We start from the raw sequence: 20,554 nt of genomic DNA on the forward strand, positions 1-20,554 counted from the left end.
TACGCAAGCGCGTTTCGTTTTTGATATTGGTGACTACAACAGAGACCAGAGATCGTTCAGAATTTAATTTTATACAAGTGCTCGTGTAGAATATATTCTACACAGCCAGTGTAGCTTTACTATTGATACCCTAGACCATACATTTTTCATTGGTGAAACCAATCCAGATCAATCTTTTTGTCAGTGGGGCATCGATGGTGTTTGGGAAAAGCTGTCTAAGTAAAACGTTTGTTTAAAGAGTATGTCATACCTAGATTCAGTTATACATTTTAGACTTGGCAGTTTTTTCTGAGCACCGTCGATAAAATTTACACTTTTTAATTTATCAAATTACATGTGGGTCATTACGGACTTAACTGGGCAAACATAAATATGGCGGTGCACTTGTTCCAGTGTCGTTCATGAATCTACGGCATTGCAATTTACGAGGTTAGGTTTAAAGTAGTGTACATAGACGTGTTAAGTTTAGTGCTGTGTTTTGAGGATTCCCGTTTAAGTTTTTTTTTTAATTAGGAGTCGTCACGTCGGATTAAATTTCCCCATGAGAACTGAGAGTCCTAAATGGGAGACCTAGGAAGTAAGTATGAAGGTACTTTGGGCCTCTTAAGCAGTTTTAAATCAAGAGACTTGTTTGACAATCATTGGGCCGAGATAGGACATCTATTAGAGTAGAATATATTCCTAAACCAATAATTAATAAATATATTTATTTACATAATTAATTCATTTTGAATAAAAAAACGTAGATTTAATTCCACTAATGGTTTTTTTTTTGTTATCTTTGTATTACCCACGCTAGTAGGTAATAACACATTTACAACACTTGTCAGAATATTTTTGTTTTCTCAGGAATTGCGTTTTACTCGATGCAGGATTTTTCACAATAAAAAGCATACAAACAGTCACGTCGTTATTGTTTTCACGCATTAATCGTTATTGTTACTCCAAACGAATGTGTACTCGATTTTATTGACAATGGACATGGCGATTGCACAATAATATTCGCATAATTGGACTGGAATTAAGTTGAATGGCGATATAAAGGAAAGCGTGAATTCAAGGCAATTTGTTCAATTATTATATTTCGTCTCATTTATTAGCTTAATATTATCATAATGGATATTATAATATAGTGATGTTTAGAAAATCAAATGTTATGTTAAACTGTTACCATATTATGATCACCAGTATTCGACAGGCTCTATCTAATATCCATTGGTGTAGAAATATTGTTTATTTAACAAATTTGCTAACTACTATTTTATATCATATGAGCGTTAGGATTAATAGTATATACACGTAGAAAATAGTTTACCCGCTATTGTTACTTTACAGATGCTAGTCTGAAAAAAACTATATAATATTTTATTTGCAATTTCTAATAAGTACTTAACTATTTCTAAAATGTTTTTGTGTTACTTGTTTTTGTCATAATTGTTATTATGTAACTAATGTAGATTATATTTTAATTTGTCCAATAAGTGCAGTCTATTATGTTCTGTGTTAATATGTAGACCTATATAATAGTTAAAGCCCTTGCTGCGCATTGTCAATTAGTTTGTATTTATAAACTATACAATAATTTAAAGCGGTGTTATTGAACTATAAATTATACTTATTATGAGTACCTTTCCATTTGGTAACACGTGACAACAAGACATCTATACCGTTAAAATGATCAAAGGATCGGTCATAATAATAATTGGCCTGTAATTAGTGAGTGACGTATGCATTGAACTGAAATCATTAATGTTTATTAAACGATTATGTATTACATTGTATACATAATTGGACAAAGTCCGTAGAAAAATGAATTAACAAGCGAGTGCTTGAGAACCGGGGCACGATTCGCTTCCTCCGTCACATCCTCTAAGGACTGTATAGGTTTCTAAGATAAAAAACCAAATTTATAATTTGCCTCTAGCGTTTTGCAATATTTTAAGTACCTAGCCAACATGTTTTGAAAAAAATGATATTGTAAATCATAATGAAATAAAAATATCATAAGAAAACTAATGTACATCAAAATTAGGCTTAATATCAATACTATATAAGAAAAACTCAGGAACCGCAGATTTTGACCTTCTTGACAGAATAATAATTGGTGATCATTAAATTTTTTATTTATATAATAATTATATAAATAAAGAATTAGAGAATAATATTTGGATTTTTTTTATGTTTTGTTCTAGTAGACCTTATAAACGTGTAATTTGTATGGTGTTTATATAATAATATAACGTGCGGTAAATTTCTAGGCTTTTGTTAGTAAAAGTTTACAGGTATGATGACTACTGGCAACTATAAGTTTACAGATCTATCAAATATGTTGTAAGAATTTAATTTTTCTAAAATTTAGATATAGATGTCACAATCATTTTTTTTTTATTGAAGAACGAAATATTAATGAGTGTAAATATAATTAACTTTATTTTTTATTTGTTACCTTAGAAATTAGACCTATTTTTGGACATATTTAGTGTACTGATTATAAAGTCATTTGATTTTCATTAAACTTTACGTTGATTTAACTGGTCATTCGTCAAAATTTAGAAATTATAATTAATAATTTTTATTAAACGTTAACCTCTGCAAACCTTATAAAGTTAAAACAAACATAGTAACTTATTAACGAAATGTATGTAAAGCAAATATATCTACAAAATGAAAACAAATTGAAGTCGTTTTTTTTAAATCAGGGCCGCCTATAATCTCCATAATAATATTAGTAAAAATAAAGTAAATTCTCGAGGCAAAAAAATGTGTGTTCTACAATAACCTACGTAATATTATATTTTATTAATAGTTATCTATTACCTAATACAATTATTTAGTTTCATTTTTTTCAAGTAAAAGGATCCAAAGTACAAGGGCACAAGTGACATTTTTTTTTTAACAACAAATTTTTTATTTACAATAATTGTAATGTAGTCTTAATTCTATCTGTGTTTGCTTTAAATTGTTTTTACATTTTTAAAGAAAACGAATAAGCATCACCTAGAGAATACAAAAAAAATCATTTTAATTTTGCTCTCTTAAAATGTTATTGAAATTACTTTTGATACTACTTCATTTGTACCGGTAATAAAATAATACGGCAATTAAATGTATTTCAGCTAATAAGTATTTTTATAGAAGCGGAAGAAGACGTTCGAGATGTATAGCTTACGCATATAATATTTGGTCGTTATTGGGGTTTTTTTAAGCGAAATTAGATTCACTTTTAGAAGCCGACTAACCACTTGTTTGTAGCTTACATAATAATTATCTCGTAGAACAATTTCATATTTAATTTGGCAAAAACAAAACAAAAACCATGGTATTTAATGCTGGACACAAACTTTGTTCTTGGGTGTTTATCGACGTGTGACCGAATCTGGTAGAGACCGCTTCCAAGGTAAATGTTGTAAATGTTGTAATTGTACACGTGACGGGCGTCGGCCACCAAGGCTTGTTTTTTTTTTTTGCCCAAGAAGAGGATTAAATGCATTATTAATATATTGTTGTTGATATGCACAAGTGCTTTAATTGTGTTTTTATGCGTGGTGGGGAATCCTGCAAGAACGCCTTGTCGATTCGGCTGAAGGAACACGGTAATCAACAGCCCCCCGTGTGACGTAAATTGCGGAGTGCCCGTCTCCTTAATCGGGTTGCCAGGACTATTTAACTGCAGACGGATCTACTTGTGGCTACAATCTGCAACCACCAAGCACCGAAAGAACACGTTTGCTGGTTTTTTCGGACAGTATATAATATTATTATTATTCACACGCCTTATTAGTGTATAAAACTTTTTTTTTTTTTTGGTTTCGACAAACCCGGTAAAATGATCAAACTCTTTGCGTTCCTGGCGGTCTGCTGCGTGGCCGCGACTGTGGTCGATGTTCAAGCGGCCCCGTCCAAGTACACCACCAAATTCGACAACGTCAACGTAGACGAGATCCTCAACAATGACCGTTTGCTCAACAGCTATTTCAAATGTCTAATGGACCAGGGAAAGTGTACTCCAGAGGGCGAAGAACTCAAACGTGAGTACAATGTACTATATGTCATGTTCTACCTATCTAGTCAAGTCCTTTCATTAGTGAAAATTTATGGAGGGGGGTTAGGGTGATTGGAAAACTTTTTTTGATTTTAATTTTTGACGGATGATTCGTTGAACATGGTCAATTTAGTTTTGAATTTTCTAATTTTAAGCATTTAATACGTATATTTTAAGTATACCTTGTTCACCTAAATTTCCGTCGTTATAAAATAAAATACAGCCGTATACTTACAAGAGGTGGGATTTTCAAAATTCAGAATTACAAAAAACACAAGTTGCTACTATTTTTAAGTCTTTTAATAAAATGTCTAAGTACAAGTATATAGTACAAAACAAATTGTGTTAAAAACAATACTGCACGAGAATATCGATGAATTTCAGAAAATTAAAATTATTCGAAGTTGTAGAATTGTAGAGATTTGTTTTCATTTAATTTTTTTTTTTTTAGTGGTTTTTTTAACAAATGTTTTCAGTTTTAATATATTACTACAAATTGTACCTAAAATAACCTACTTCTAAGACTTAACATGTCTAGAATAACGATTTTATGGAAATTTTAATTTGTGTGTTCCGACCTTCACACACTAACACCAAAAGTAAAGTATTTAAGAAGGTTTAGGTGCCAATTGCGTCATTTTAATTTTTAAATTGTAAACCAGGATATACTTTATTATCTTTTTTAGTGTAGTTCAATAGAACGCGCAAACAAAAGTTTATCCAACAGAAACTTTTGAACTCCCCAATGACGCTTTAACTTTTGTATATTTGCGGTTACATTGATAAATTTCAAGCAAAATGGTATCGTAGAAAATATAATGAGGGTTAAAAATACCTATTTTATTATTTTTATTTAAACATCTGGTTGTTTGCAATCTAAAGTATAATCGGAGCATCAGAAGACGTTTTTATACGACTTTAATGTATTAACTCATGGTGCTAAGATCGAAATTGTGATTATTTTGTTGTTCATCGCACTTTTTATGTTAACATTAGTAAATAGTAGATACTTCATAAGAGATAGTTTTACATCATCGTTGCCGGAACAATTTACAGATACAGGGGTCAGAGTTTTGAACAGCGCGTTTGCCAATACATTCCAATTTATGCCTCCGGAATTAATGGGCACTATTACGGAAATGCAACAAACCATCAGCGATGCTTATTTAAAGGAAGCCAACAACCTTCAGAAACAACCATAAAAACAATACATCACTTTTTATCTCAATCGTGTGTCATTTACTTATTATGATCTTTTATCATGTTTGTCAACAATTTTTTCTATTCATTTACTTGATTTATAAATAGAACTCCATTCTCATTGTATTATAGTGGATTCTTTTTTTTTTTTTATCAAAATATAAGAAAGACGGATGCTAAGAATATATACATGTTATTTTTCATTAGTATTTGTAGAAAAGCTATTGATATGACTGAGAAAACATTACACGATAAAGCTAGGTTTGCCATACAGGGTTAATGTGTTTAAAAGGAATAATTAAAAAAATATTTAAAATCCAACATGATACATTTAGATAGACATTATTGATTATTGTGTCATTGCCCGTTCATATTAATTTATTTTTAATAGTTCATAAATATTACTAATGATTTCTTACCAAAAATAGATTTACCGTACGGTGATTACATAATGTTTGTTTATTTCAGGTTGGATACCGGACGCCATGGATAATAACTGTAAGGATTGTTCGGAGAAACAGAGGCAGGGAGCAGAAAAAATAATCAAATTCATGGCCGAAAAGAAGAAGGATATGTGGAAAAAGCTGGAGGAAAAGTATGATCCCGACGGCACCTTTAGGGAACGTTATAAGGACGAAGCGAAGCGGCTTAATATAGAAATATAAATATCATTATGATTTTGAAAAATAGGTCTCGGTTATGAGCAAAACTTTTTTTTATCGAACACAACGAGACAATTTTTAATAACCAATTGCTTAATCAACAATAGTTTGTAAGTTTTGAGTGATATATGGAATCAAATCAAATTTATTTTTTGTTTAATGTTTAATTATAATATTCTATACATAGTAAGACATTTTGTGCAATACAATTTTTTTTTAAAATAAACTTTTATAGAATGATTGTAAAATTAAAAAGGGTAATTGATTTATACAATAATAATTTTAAAAATGTACTTCCATAGTTTATATGGTGCAAGTATACTCGGTTTACCACTGAAAATAAACGACCTCGGAAACACAAAATCAATTACACTGTAATTGTATATGTAAAATATACACCAACATTAATAACCGTAAATTATCCTGCTGTTGTTGTTGTTGTTATTAAATAATTATATGATTATGATGTTCGATGTCCATGCTCATAATGATAGCAGAAAGAATAATATGTAGAAACCATCTGAAACAAATAACGGACATAACTACAAATGTATTAGGTAATTTTTTTGGAGTGATAATACATTAGACTACGTTTAGGCATGGACGCACTTAGATTTTAATTCATCAAACTATGAACCTCGAACTACTTTTCTGAGGAGACTAAGTCTTATAGTCGTGCTGTAATCGCCCAAAAAAGGAATGTGTGTCCGATTAACTTATTATTCCTTGACCAGATGTCATGGCAGTTATTTTATTCAAATTTCTACATTACCTGCTCTGAAGTTTTAAATTAGATAAACAATTAATAATGATTAATATCCTTTTAAAAAGTGACTTGTACTTGTTAGTACGGTGCTAACCGTTATAAATACTCTAGTACGACCCTAGTATTTGCATGTTAGGTACAGGTTTGGCCGGTTTCATAAAAATATATAGTTGTGGCTTTTCGATAATTATATTTTTGTCGCTCTTGTTAAGTAGTATTTGGTTTTTCATGATTATGAAAAACTTAACTTAAAATCCAACAAATTATGGTAATTATGTAAAAAATGAATCGTTTACCGCCATGCATGTAAATAGTCTATACAATACGCCGTTAAACCATACTATTGTAAAATGGATTTGACACATTAATAGCAATTGTTATTATAGCATAAAGAGTTAACAGCTAATATTTAAATAAATATTAGAAAATATGATAGAGGCAAGACAAAGAGTTTTAGTTCTTTTAGTTAGGCAAAATAATTATTAAAAATTTACTACATCGTTGTAGTAACATAATCAAACAATTTTATTTCCTGAAATTTATCATTGAAAGATAAAAATGGAAATCCCCTACTGTGATAATAGTTGAACTATTAAAAATATCATAAATTTTGAACTTGGTTCCCAGAATAACTTATTAAAAACATAAATAACCTAGTCAATCCGGTATGTGAAACTAAAGAGAATATAAATATTTTCAATTTTGCTCTAATAATGATAGAATTTAAAGGTATTCAAATTTATTCCTGTTTCATCCCAACCTTACTTCTAATAATATACTAATGTCTATTAAACTTAAACTGTTATGTTATTTTATTTTATTTTGTTTAATTCATTTTTATTTAATTTTCTTAAAATATTTTTTTATTGGATACGCCTATCTATTATGATTATAATGAAGTATAATAGAAGAAGATTTTTATGGATTATACGGTTTTTATTTGTTTCGTATCCAAGTTAAATACAAAATTACAAATCCAAAACGTTTAACAACGTTTTTAATGTTTATTTCCAATAAATTTGTTATTTAATTTAAAGAAAAAATAGTTTGAAGTAATCGGTCCAGTCATCGCGGTGTTGTTCTTATAGGTCCAGACACAAAAAACAAATAAAATATTTAAAAATACCTTTGTTAAATTCAGATCTACTTTTCAATTTTATTATAATTTTGTGCTGTTGTTTGTACCCTATATTTGTTTTCAAGTAAATTTGGAAAAAATCAATACGGCGGCATTTGTGAGTTACAACCTCGTGAATACGAATTTATTGTAAAACTTATGTAAATGCGGCCTTTTATTAACGATAAGCAAAAAGTGACGAGGATTGCAATTAATTGATATATTACATTAAATACACTTACTATTTGATCCGGACGTATAAGTGAGGGCGAGAATTGAAAACCGGATTGGAAAAGTCATGAGCACTCGACCGAAACAAACAACTATCCCAATTTGGATGTAATATGTTATAAAAATAAACAACTCCACATGATTCAAGGCAAACTCAATTCATCTCCTATAAATTACGACGTCATTAATAGCGGTCTTATCTAATAGTATGCGCATAGAGTTTTCTGCAAGATAAAAACAAAATTAAAAAATTAATAAAACATAATTATAAATAATAACAACAAAACGCATCTACGAGCACTTACCAGAACGACTCCGGCCAACAATGGGTCGCCAACCTGTGGAACTGTTCACGCACACGCATCGGACTTATAATATTATGTCTGTTGTAAATACATCTAACGAAAACGTGGAAAACTCGGTCAAGGAATCATAATAATTTTATGGAAAATTCGTTTTGGACACGCCATTTGAATACGACTTCAAGGCGGTTCTCGAATACTTATATTTTATCCCCTCTCTAACCTTTTTATACATGTATTGTTATTACATATTATACCCATGGAAATGTTTTTCCAGTTCACATGTACCAACGGCGTACATTTAAATCATACAAGCGTTAAGAGTGCACTGATAATTTGGATTCGATTACCTCGACAATAATAGCATTGTTCGTTGTTTTACATTTACTCGGACATTATGGGCCTGGAGTTTCGGTTCATCGGTTCCGTTTTGTCGCCACAGTCTGTTATTCGCAAGAACTATGAAACCGCCATTGAAAAGAGGTCACTTCCGTACTCCCAGACTACGTTAAAAACCCTACCGGATCCGTCGAACGGATCACAATCGACTGTGGCGGTGGTGTACGGAAATCGATCATTGGCTCTTACAATTAGTTAGAATTTTTGTCCCAAATAAAAAACAACAACGACATAATGTTTTACTGTTTTGTCGTCGTATTGTGCGTCGTACGCGTACCAGCGGCGCTCTGCGGACCGTTTCCCCAACAACAGGCACAAAACGGAAGTCCACAATCCGTCCAACAGTCCGGTCAACAACCCGTCCAACAACCTGTCCAACAGAACATTCAACAGCCGAGCCAACAGCCTGCGCAACAATCCGGACCACAGCCCGCTCAACAGCCCGGACAACAGCCCATCCAACAAATCAACCAACAACATCCTGGACAACACCTTGGCCAGAACGGGCTACCTCAGTCCGGCGAACAACAGCCCGATTACCGGCAAAACGAACAAAAACAAGCGATTGAACGCTTCTCCCACAATCTAGTGGCCAACCCGAGAATCCGAAAGAACTACCTCATGTGCTTTTTGGACCACGGTCCGTGCAGTCCCGATGCCCAAAACCTCAAACGTGAGTAAACAATTTTGATGTTACTGTTTCACGCGTAAGATAAAATATAACCCGTCTAATTTATATTTATAAACAATTAAACATTATTTAGTATCATAGAAGTACCTAATTATTTTAGCTTCGAAGCGATAGAAGGAAGCTATTGGTTTTGTCAAGATGTGTTTTTTTTCACGTGTGAAAAATTACACTATTTAGTGCTTATTTGACATTATAATACTATGTGGCTAAAACGAAATAATTTAGGTTTTTAATAAAGAAATTAAATATAGATAATAATCCGGACAACTCAAATACTGAATAGTTAAAATTAAAAATTGGAATATTCATTCCAATGCTATTTGTTATTAATATAAAATATAGGTGCCTTCATCATATACCATGTATGTTACAATCCTTTGCAGGTATGAATACCAACTATGGTTAGAATTTTGCTTGTTTATTTTAATTGTAATATTAGGCATTAGGTATTAGACATATAATGTATGCCTATATTATTATTATGTCGAGTTACACGAACGTTTAAAAAGTTTAAAAAAATAACACAACATTTATGTTTTGTCGCAGCAGAAGTGCTTCCGGACGCCATTAGAGAGGAGTGCACACATTGTACAGATTTACAAAAGAAAGTTATCGAAAAAATGATGTGCTATTTAAACAATCACCAACCGCAAATACTTAGGCAAGTGGCGGCTAAGTTCGATCCCCAGGGAGACTACATGAAGCAGTATATAAGCGCGCTGGAAAAGAAACAAAACGAAGAGTTACAGAAACAGCAACAACTTCCAGTAGAGTCGACCACTCCTGTGACAACGACGACGACGACCAAGAAACCTTGAAAGAATTCGTCTAGTATACTTGTTTTCCAGGTTATCGCCTAAGTGATTCGATAGTTAAACAATACTATATGTATTTTTTAAATACAGTGTACTATGAATACTCGTACAGCTTTTTAATAAAATACAACTAGTACCTGCCTACTAACTATAGTAATTTTATGAACCTATTTATTTATTATTTACTCGTTTATATATTTTGATAGTGTGAAATAAAGTAAATATCGTGTATTCACGTGTATTTATAAATATATCGTCTTAAATTATTACCAAATTACTTTTTACTGTTTATAAGCAAATGATGGTGAGAAGGGTGATGTTTACACATTACTACCGCCAATTACTTGTAAATATTGATATAAATTGGCATTTTCATAAAAATAAAATTATTAAATACTAGTGCAAGTCCTTAATAGACCGGTAGGCTATTGACAAAAGATGATGTATCAAATATAAGTTATATCAAATATTGTAATATTTCAATTTAATAATGTGACAACTACTAATGGAGAGTATTACATTTCATAAAATAAATACCGGTATCAAAACAAGATTTGCTAATTAAAATGGTACTTCGCATTAAGTAAAAATAAGAAATTTACATAGACTAAGAGCATAATACTACTAGGGTAAGCCAACCGTAAGTATATAACAACTGGTGTACTTTTGCTATATTATATTTAATTATAATATTTTTGTGAATATGGTAAGCAGTAAGTTATTAATTAACGAATACCTACCTGCCTTACAAACTGTAACATTAACTAGGGTTTCGATTTTAATGTAATTCCTGCACATTAATTTAAACATTTAAAAGCAACTGGCTCTTAAAAAACTGGTTTTAAGTTGTACTTAAAACTTGACACTTTATCACTTGACATTTAATGTGTTCATCCAGGTTATTTTAGAAATGTCAAATGAATATAGTGTAAGTACTAGTGCAAAGCGCGCAGTATGACAAATGAAAAGAGACAAACAATTAATTTATTTTTAAAACTAATTTTAAAATAATCAGAACATTAAATCATACTATGCAATCATCGTTCACATGTGTTCTACGATACGAGTCATACTCATATAGTATTTATATTTCATTAAAAAAAAATATAGGTATTTAATGATAGTTGTCACAATATTTTGACATTTTAATATTTTTCTCAAGGAACTAAGCATTATAATTTATAAAATCACACAAACGTTTTCTAAGTATAAATACTAATAAACCATTTGGCGGAAAGGTCGGCAAAGATTTTAAGCTGGTGCATAAGAAGAAAATATATTATAAATTTGAAAGTTATACATAAATTATTTTCAAAACACCAAACAAATTTTATACATTATAATAGTTTTAAATCTTAACAAAACTTTTTAAAAGTGACTTAATTAAGAAACACGAGCTAACGACAAATTAATTGCTTGTTATTATGTAACACAAAGACTTAGTAAAATCTATTAAAACTTTAAGCTACATCATACATAGAAACATAGATACATCAGTTTGGGAAATCCCTACATTTTTTAGTTTGGCAATTGTTACAATATCAATTGTTCTACTAAATTATTATTTGATGATGGATATAAAATATCGTTTAAGAAAATAGTATCAAAGCAATTAAGTATAATTAAATGTGTAACTTACATTCTCCCACATTTTTAATGTAATATTTTATATCACATAGATTGGTAGATAGTTTTTTAAACGACTCAGTTAAAGAGTTTTGGCTATGGCAGTGCTGTATAAAAAATACTTATTTTATAAAAACAAGTTTAATAAAATCGAGAGTGGGTTGATGTGTTTTTACTTTTTAATGATGTGAACACTGCACATATATCGCGAATAATGTAAGCAGTAGAATTGTATAGTGTTTATAAGGAAAAACCAAAAAAAAAAAACGATTAAAAAATAGCGTAGCGTACAATTAATTTAATTACATTTTACAAGTGTATTTGTATATATAGTATTTAAGGCGCACTAGGTCTATGTTATGTATACATCCACCTTTGTCTAAAAAACCTTATATGATAACAGTGGATAGAAAAACAATTGAAAATTCAATGTCTTAAATTATATTACAGATTAATTTGCAATTGTGTTTCGGATTTCTCCAATGTCGGATTTGCTCGGGTTTGTATACACAATACTCGAGGTCAATAATAATAATTATCATATTATTATTATACATATTATTATTATTATACACGGTATCAGGCTTACATATTAAATGTGTGTAAACAATTGTATAATTATTAATTCATGAAATTATGAATGTAATTTGTAGTATACACGAATCATTAACATGTTTTGTAAACTAAACTGTCTTACAGCATGTGCGCCTATTAGCATTTGCGGACGACATTAAACTGTTTTATCAAATTGACTCGCTAAACGATTGCCACATTCTCCAAGAAGAGTTAAATAGTTTAGTCTCTTGGGCAGATAAGCCGGGGCTGCAATTTAATATTGCTAAATGGCATTATTTTTCTTTAAAACGCCGCAGACTCCCTATTCAATTTAGTTATACTATAAAGGGATCAGTTTTAGTGTCGCTTGACAAGTCTGTCACTGATCTAGGTTTTGTTTTCAGTCCGACGCTTAATCCTAATTTGCATGTAGAGAAAGTTTGTTGTAAAGCTCTCAAAACATTAGGTTTTATTAAACGTGTGTCCTCCGAGTTTAAATTAAAATCACTTTTGAGAGCACTCTATTGTTCACTGGTTAGACCAATCTTAGAATATGGTTCGGTTATTTGGGACCCTCATACGGCGAAAAACTCTACAATGCTTGAGCGAGGTCTACACAAATTTTTAAATTACTTAAGTTATGCTTTAAAGATTGAGTGTCCTTCGCATGTTTTTACCCCAGTCCTTGAGCTCATTGAATTGGATACATTAGCTAACAGTAGACGTGCAAACAATTTTGGGTTTTTAGTCAAACTACTGCATGGACAAATTGACTCACCTTATTTGCTTTTCAAAATTTCTTTCAAAGTTCCTCCCCGTTCTACCCGCTACACAGTTCCTTATCCCCTTTCTTCCTCTTCCACTAATTACGGTTTAAATGAACCACTACGCCGCTGTATGTCATTAGCAATTCCGACCCCTCTTACTTGTCGTAATTATTATAAATTATTGTAAATCCCTTAAATCTTTTTTTTTCTTCTACCGTAGATATAGTTTTTAGTTTTTAGTTTTATAACAGTAATTGCTACTATTATTATATTTGTTTGATATTCCATTGTTCTTTATGTAGTTGTATACATTTTCACTGTTTTTATGATGTCTTATAATCTTGCCCTCGAGGCGTATAAATATATAAACATAAACATTAATCACATAAAAGAATAAATCATTAAATTTGAATAATTGTACGCCGTATGGTTATCTAACGTGTAATTTTTTAATGTGCTTTTTCTTTTGTTGCATTATGATTTTTTTAAAATAGAAAATCTTAGTAATGTGAAACATTTTTGTATGATTAAGATAAAATAAGTTAGATTAGTATTAAGCAATTATATTGTTTGGAGTTGGCTAAAAATTGCGTTTACAACAATTAATTAACCACCCATTAACAAAAGCAGTTCTTGTACTTACTCAAGGTCACTGATGAATTTATCGTACAGATTTAGCAACTATATAACTACTAAATAACGCATAGATAAATGTTATACAAATACAATTATTCATACTAGTTCATTAGTATTATTTAGAAAATAATACTATCTTCGATAGTTTTAAATACTTCATCTACCTACTTTTTTATATTTAATTTAATATTTTAACTTGTACTTGTTATACTTGTTATTTTCTCATTTACAATTTGCAATTTACCCTGTAAGGTAAAAATACACATATCTATCTACGTTCTACAATAATAATGATGTAGATATATACTATTGATCGTCTCATAAGAGAATGTCATAGTAGCCTACTGTTAGTAGGTATGACCAAAAATTATTTAAATATTATAAATATTTGACCCTTATTTAAAAAAAATGTGTAAATATCGTTAAAATTAAAATACTTAACTAAGAAAAGAGGTTATACAAATTAAAGAGGCGATACACTAGATTATATTTAATAATTATTAAAATTATTTTTTTATATTGAATATAAAAATTAACGACCGAAGATAATTGAAATGTTTAATGATTTGTTACTTCCTATACTTAAATTAGTTCTTGTTTTTGAACGTTTTTGCAAACATTTTGTCGCCAAGACTAATCGCGTTACTGATTGGTTACAATGGATTATGGGGGTATTAAAAAACCCGGATGGAAGCGTTTGAGGGTCAAATACTGGTTAGCGACTAGGATAGTTATCGAATTGTCGCAACCGGTAACCAATATTGTATAACGCCATTTTAGAGCACAGCATGAGGTTAATCTTGTCGGTGATGTGAACCTCAGAAAATCCACGTTTCTCCTGAAAACTTGTTTGTACTTCCTTAAAGTTCCAGACAATCAAGTGCTTGTACAAAATCGACACCAGGCATCGCAGCGGTAAAGTCATGTGAGTTATTCATTTGTTAAACCTAATAAAAGTTAAATTACATGTTTATTGAAATGGAAATTTATATCGACAGTCGAGACTCCAACGCCGGTTTACGCGCCATCGGATTGAGTCGATCGAACGGAAGCCTTTAGGACTACCGGCAGTACTCCTAGTTTTAAAGGTCACGTGGCGCTAGCAGATAAACACATTTACTGCTGTGGGACGCGAGAAAAGCCCTCAGTAATAATGATAACGATGTTTATTTTTTTTAAATTGCCAATCGTAATATCTCAGGATGGACAAACACAACGGGTTTGTCGCGGCGACTGCGCTACAGCCGCCAGCACAATAGCGTTAGCAGTACTGCTGCTAGTACGCGGTGTTTATGTGGGATGACGGCGACCTTGAGACGAGCACGTTTGTGTGTATTTTGTTGCTTTTTTTTTTGTATCACTTCTTTATACGTGTTTCCGTCTCGCATTCCGCTTAACAGCATCGGACGTAAGGACGTATAGTGCGCGCTGGTGCGAAAGACAGGTCAAAGCTGTGCATCTGGTCGAATCCCCGTTAATTTAGTGTTGATCCGGACGGTCGGACGGTCGCAATAGAGCCATTTAACGCGTGCCGAAGACCACAGTTTCTCTCTACGTTGTTGCTTGTCGATGATTTGCAGTCCGTATGGCGATCCTCGATATGATAACTGCGTTCTGTTACATTACCGCCGCCTGCGTCACTCGCGACATGCAGGACCGGCGACCGGTCGGCACCGCATCCGTCACCAGGCAGGCGGTACCTACCCCGCTTGGGTTGAGCGGCACCCCCTCCCCCATAGGCTCCGTGCCATCCATCGTTCCAGGAACGGTCGCTCCCCCTGGCCGACTGGTGCCACTCCCGTTAAGCGCTAACCCGTCACCGAACATCCGTACGCCTCCGGTTTCAGTCAACTCCAATACCGTCTCCGCTCCCGAAAAGAAGCCAGTCCGAGAAACTTCGCCCTATCCCACCCGGTACGACTACATTGATGTGGAATCGGTCATGAACAATGAGAGGATCTTGAAGGTACTGTTCAATTGCGTCATGAACAAAGGACCCTGTACCAGGGAAGGGTTAGAGCTCAAAAGTAAGTTTTGTATCTATACAAATGTCTCGCGCTGAAAGTTGTCATGCGGTTTCTCCTAGAGAAGAACAATTTATAATATAAAGCTGGAAACGAACCGGCTGCAACATTTTATTGCGTGACGTATTGCAACGTTGCACGCTCTGCATTTCTTTCAAGATTAAATGAAACTGGTGCGCACTGCGTGAAACATTGACTTGCAACATATCACAAGAGGACGATGTTGCCCTGCCGGAAATCTCTGCAACAGTTTCTTGGCAATGTTTTGCAACAAAATTTTGCAGCCTGCGTATTTCCAGCTTTAGGAGGCACTTGTCAATTTCCGATTTAATGTTTCTTGGCTTTTATTAAATTTGGACTTACTAACACAATTAACGTGTAAATTACCGTAAAGTTATAAGAGTTTAAATGTTTGGATGGGAGGGGAAGTGCGGTTGAGAAATGCGAACAAATAAAATTAATACACACTCTACTTTTCCTCCTACCCTGAACTTGAAACTTCAATAACTTCAAAAACAGGTATCCAAAACTGGTTATCGACCCATCAAAATTGTTAGTACATTATTCTCAATTCAAAAAGTTAATGAAATGTATGCGTTACCATTTAAGTTTCAAAAGTTGCTATTAAAAAAACTAAGTTGAAAGAACAGTAAAAACAAAAAAAATGATGAAAAATTAAGATCCCATTGCATAAAAACACTATGTAAAGAAAACATTTAATTTCTTATAAAACCTAGTGAGATATTGAGTGGTTCACGATAAGCTGATCACCTTGTATATAGTATTCTTTAAAATTCAAAATTATTCATTTCAATGAAGCTGATAATCTCTATAAAAGAATGGACGATCGGTCGATAACCAGCTTTAAAGTAATACTTGTTGAGTTACAATTATAACAATACTTAGGAAAAAGGCACAGATTAAAAGTTAAAATATTCTGGGCCTCTTCATAACTTGTACTTTATTACCTACCACTTGAAAACTTGTTATCGACCAGTAATTGTTTTCTTTAGTTTTAATTGCGCAATTACAATTTTAGTTTTAATCCGGTTTTTATCAAAGATGTAATAAACTAATATACACTTTAAATGATAAAATATATAGAATACCATCAACTTTTTTTCCATCATGAAAATTTAAGTTATGAATTTATTTATTAGGTAAATCCCTGTTTACTATAGTACATCGTGTATATTATAAGGCTCAAATTTAGTACTTAATATTGTTTGAAGAACCGCTAAAATAACTACTTTTTATCATTTAATCTTATTCAGAAACATATTAATCGGAGTAAATTTGTGGTCACTAATATTATAATATTACATTTTGATTTTCTATTGTGTTTTGCTATTGAAAATAAATGTTTGCAAAATTGAATTAAGTACGCTTGACTTGATTACGAAGATTAAATATTACAAAATATATTGTTTTTAGATTAATGATATTTATATAAAAACAACAATAAAACACGTAAAGATAAGCAAGTTGTGTATATGTCTATAGCAACTTCAAACCGACTGTTATATTTTACTGTCCATTGGTACTGTACGGCATGGTAAAAGCAGACCTTGAATTATGTATTCTATGCTTTCATGCGGTTAAGGTATGACGTCCACGCATATGAATCTAAAAACTTAAAAAATTATTAAATTAACAAAAATCAATCAACATTGGCATTGAAACTAAAAAATAGGTTATACGTTTTTATATCGACAACTATTTTATTATTGTAAACATTAAAATATTTTTAGGCGCTTAATAATTTATTATTTGGGGGAAAAATGCATAAGTACTCTGTCATGTTATGTTCACTTATTGAATTTTATTACCATTATTAAAAATATTTAGGTGCGACTGGGAACATGCAATGTAAAGTGCCCCCTAAAATTTGTTTAGGAATAAAGTTATTCATAAAACAAGTCTCAGCATTAAACTCGTGCTGGTTACCGTACACACTTGGTCATAAGTGATTTGTTAGGCAATTAAAATATCGATTTGCTGCCATCATTCGGTATGATCCGTGCATCATACAATTATAAATTACTATAGAAGACCGGCAACTAAAAATTCATGTTTAACAATATAATATTCATACTTTAGTGATGGCAATCGGGAGCCGTATGTTAAAACCTAGATCAATGAACTAATAAAATATGATAGTAAATATAAACATTATTCATTTGGTGTATTATAAATGTTAATCATTTCAATGTAACCACAATGTAAACATATATGCGGTTTGATGAATGAACGGCGAGCGGAGGCGAAATAATCGTGTTGGCCATTTTCTAAAAATAAAATAAGGTTATTGTTTTTTTTTTTTTTTATACAATTTTTAAGATATCACTAATTACATTATTTTAATGTAAAATTTTATGGTCTGAAATAGGTATATTATTATACAAATTAAAATAATTGCCTATTTTGTACAACTAACTTAATTGTATATAAGCGATAAGAATCGTTAACCTTGAATAACACGTGTTGAATTAAGTTACATAATCCTTAAAACACGTTGAGCAGGAATACTTTTCACGCACATTAGCACATTGTTAGATTATTAATTATCTATAACAGGAAAATTGCGCATCATATTCCGTAGTTTGATCCAAATAGAAAAATATATATTATATTATTCATTTGTGTATTTATTTGAATTTAAAAATGTTTTAATACACATATTTTCTTCTGGACATTCTTATCTAGAATCCTTTATTTATCACATCCAACTATGTTTTCTTCGGTCTATCTGCTAAACCTCTAAATCTTTACCGTAACATGCTCAAACCATCTCAGTCTGTTTTCTCGCATTTTCTTATATATACATCGAGCTATATTTCAATAATAAAAACAAATAATCGTATAAATAGTGAGTGTTTAATTAGAAATTCTGTATATATAATTACATTTATACCAATATCTCAAATGTACTTGACCTGTCTACTCTTGCTGAATGCAGAAAAATATTAAATAAAAAATGTATTCGCGGTTTAATATCAAACCAAATTGATCATCCATTATTGCTATCCTTAATACATTTTTAAATTCCTTCGCATACACCTCGTTTTCAAAATATCTTCCATATTTCTAGATATGACATATTCCATATTCCTGGAACACAAACAGCAAACTATTTACAGAATGAACCTCTCAGACGTATTATGTCACTTGCAAATGAGAACCCCTCTATTGATAATAGTTGGTTTTAATATTTTTATCCTATCGTTTTTTTCATTATTTTTGTTTTAATTGTTATTACTTATTTTCAATGTCTTACTAGTTACTATTATAATCAACATTGTTATCTGTACTGTTTACTCTGTTATATATAGAAAAAGGAAAACCTGTTTAATTTATAATAAATAAATATATAATTAATTGTTAATAATTCATGCTTAACGAATCATTATGTAAAGTAAATATTGTTTTTGTTTGCATAATGTTGTTATAACTATTTTACTGTATTAATCATGCACATTTTCAGCTAACTTGTATATCATAATACAATTGATATCGATACATATCACATTAAATACGTGTTAACCATGAAGACATAACATTATGGTAATAATAACACATATTATTATATGTATAATCATTATCATAAATCATTTCCATGTTATAATGCAATAACTACAATTTATTATTCGCAAATCAACTATTTCTTATTTAAAAACATGTGATTTTTCAAACTATAATTTCAATTTTAAAGTACCACTAACCTTAACAAAAAAAAATCGCATTATTATTTTAATGTATCTCTTCTATTTTTTTTAAAATTAAAATTAGTATTTAGCCGACCCTGTCTATGTTAAGTAGAATATTTTAATATACTTGTGGGATTGCAGCACGCATAGTTTTATTAGTTACAGTTCGCTGAAACATGACATTATCGCATTACAACTTTGTCCTTAAAAGTTATTTAAAGCTCATTGCGATTTAGTAGCAATATTATGTTATAGATTGTGAAGTGAAGTGAATATGCAGCCAGAATCAATAATCCTATAACAATAATATGTTACCCTTCCGCGTTATTAATTTCATACACTCATACTATTTAATAATTTAACTTGACACGCACAACAACGGTTGTCATAACTTAGCTGCAAATTCACATTACACGCATTTATCAAACTTGTGTTTTATAAACGATACAGGTTAATTAAATATTGTTTTCAATAATTTGAGGATTTTTAACAAATTGTTTTATGCATAACAATTAATAATACATTATATTATTACAGGAATTATTCCAGACGCTTTGCAAACAGAATGCGCTAAATGTAGCGATCGTCAAAAAAAGCAAGCCGGCAAAGTCCTGGCACACTTACTGCATTACAAACCGGACTACTGGAAAATGTTGGTTGAAAAATTTGATCCAAATAATGTTTATCTGAAAAAATATCTCGTCGACGACGATGATGAGATCAATAATACTACGGCTATTGTTCCCATCAAAGCTAAAACATAATAATCGATAGTTATGTTTGTAGATAATATCCTTTTTAGGCACCTACGATAAATATATTTTAATTATTTTGTGTTATTATTGTAAAAAAAAAAGTTGTTTAATGTACCTGTGTCACTTATATATTAAAAATTATGTTTTTAATACTCAAATTTAAAAATTTTATAATATTCTTAGTATTTATAAAAGTTATGTTAGAATCATAATAGAAATTTCATAAACTCTAAAGTACTACATTTTTACAAAACAATAA

The 20,554-nt window shown here is 30.9% G+C and overlaps 2 protein-coding genes across 2 annotated transcripts; both read left to right on the top strand.

Annotated features, from left to right (window-relative positions):
• The first annotated feature begins 3,670 nt into the window (after positions 1-3,670).
• On the top strand, positions 3,671-10,391 carry LOC126834994 (uncharacterized). The gene is made up of 4 exons (XM_050567258.1): positions 3,671-4,028; positions 5,711-5,904; positions 8,915-9,392; positions 9,957-10,391. Exons 1-4 carry the CDS (start codon positions 3,827-3,829, stop codon positions 10,226-10,228), a joined length of 1,146 nt encoding a protein of 381 aa, XP_050423215.1. The 5' UTR covers positions 3,671-3,826; the 3' UTR covers positions 10,229-10,391.
• A 4,783-nt stretch (positions 10,392-15,174) lies between these two features.
• Positions 15,175-20,554, top strand: LOC126835036 (uncharacterized). The gene is made up of 2 exons (XM_050567333.1): positions 15,175-15,836; positions 20,078-20,554. The coding sequence occupies exons 1-2, from the start codon at positions 15,395-15,397 to the stop codon at positions 20,302-20,304; spliced, it is 669 nt and encodes a 222-aa protein (XP_050423290.1). The 5' UTR covers positions 15,175-15,394; the 3' UTR covers positions 20,305-20,554.

Source organism: Adelges cooleyi, unplaced genomic scaffold, assembly GCF_023614345.1.
Source record: "Adelges cooleyi isolate 19-005CV unplaced genomic scaffold, UGA_ACOO_1.1 ACOO_flye_CR_arks_rails_tigmint_CR_PRNA_21, whole genome shotgun sequence".
Taxonomy (NCBI): domain Eukaryota; kingdom Metazoa; phylum Arthropoda; class Insecta; order Hemiptera; family Adelgidae; genus Adelges; species Adelges cooleyi.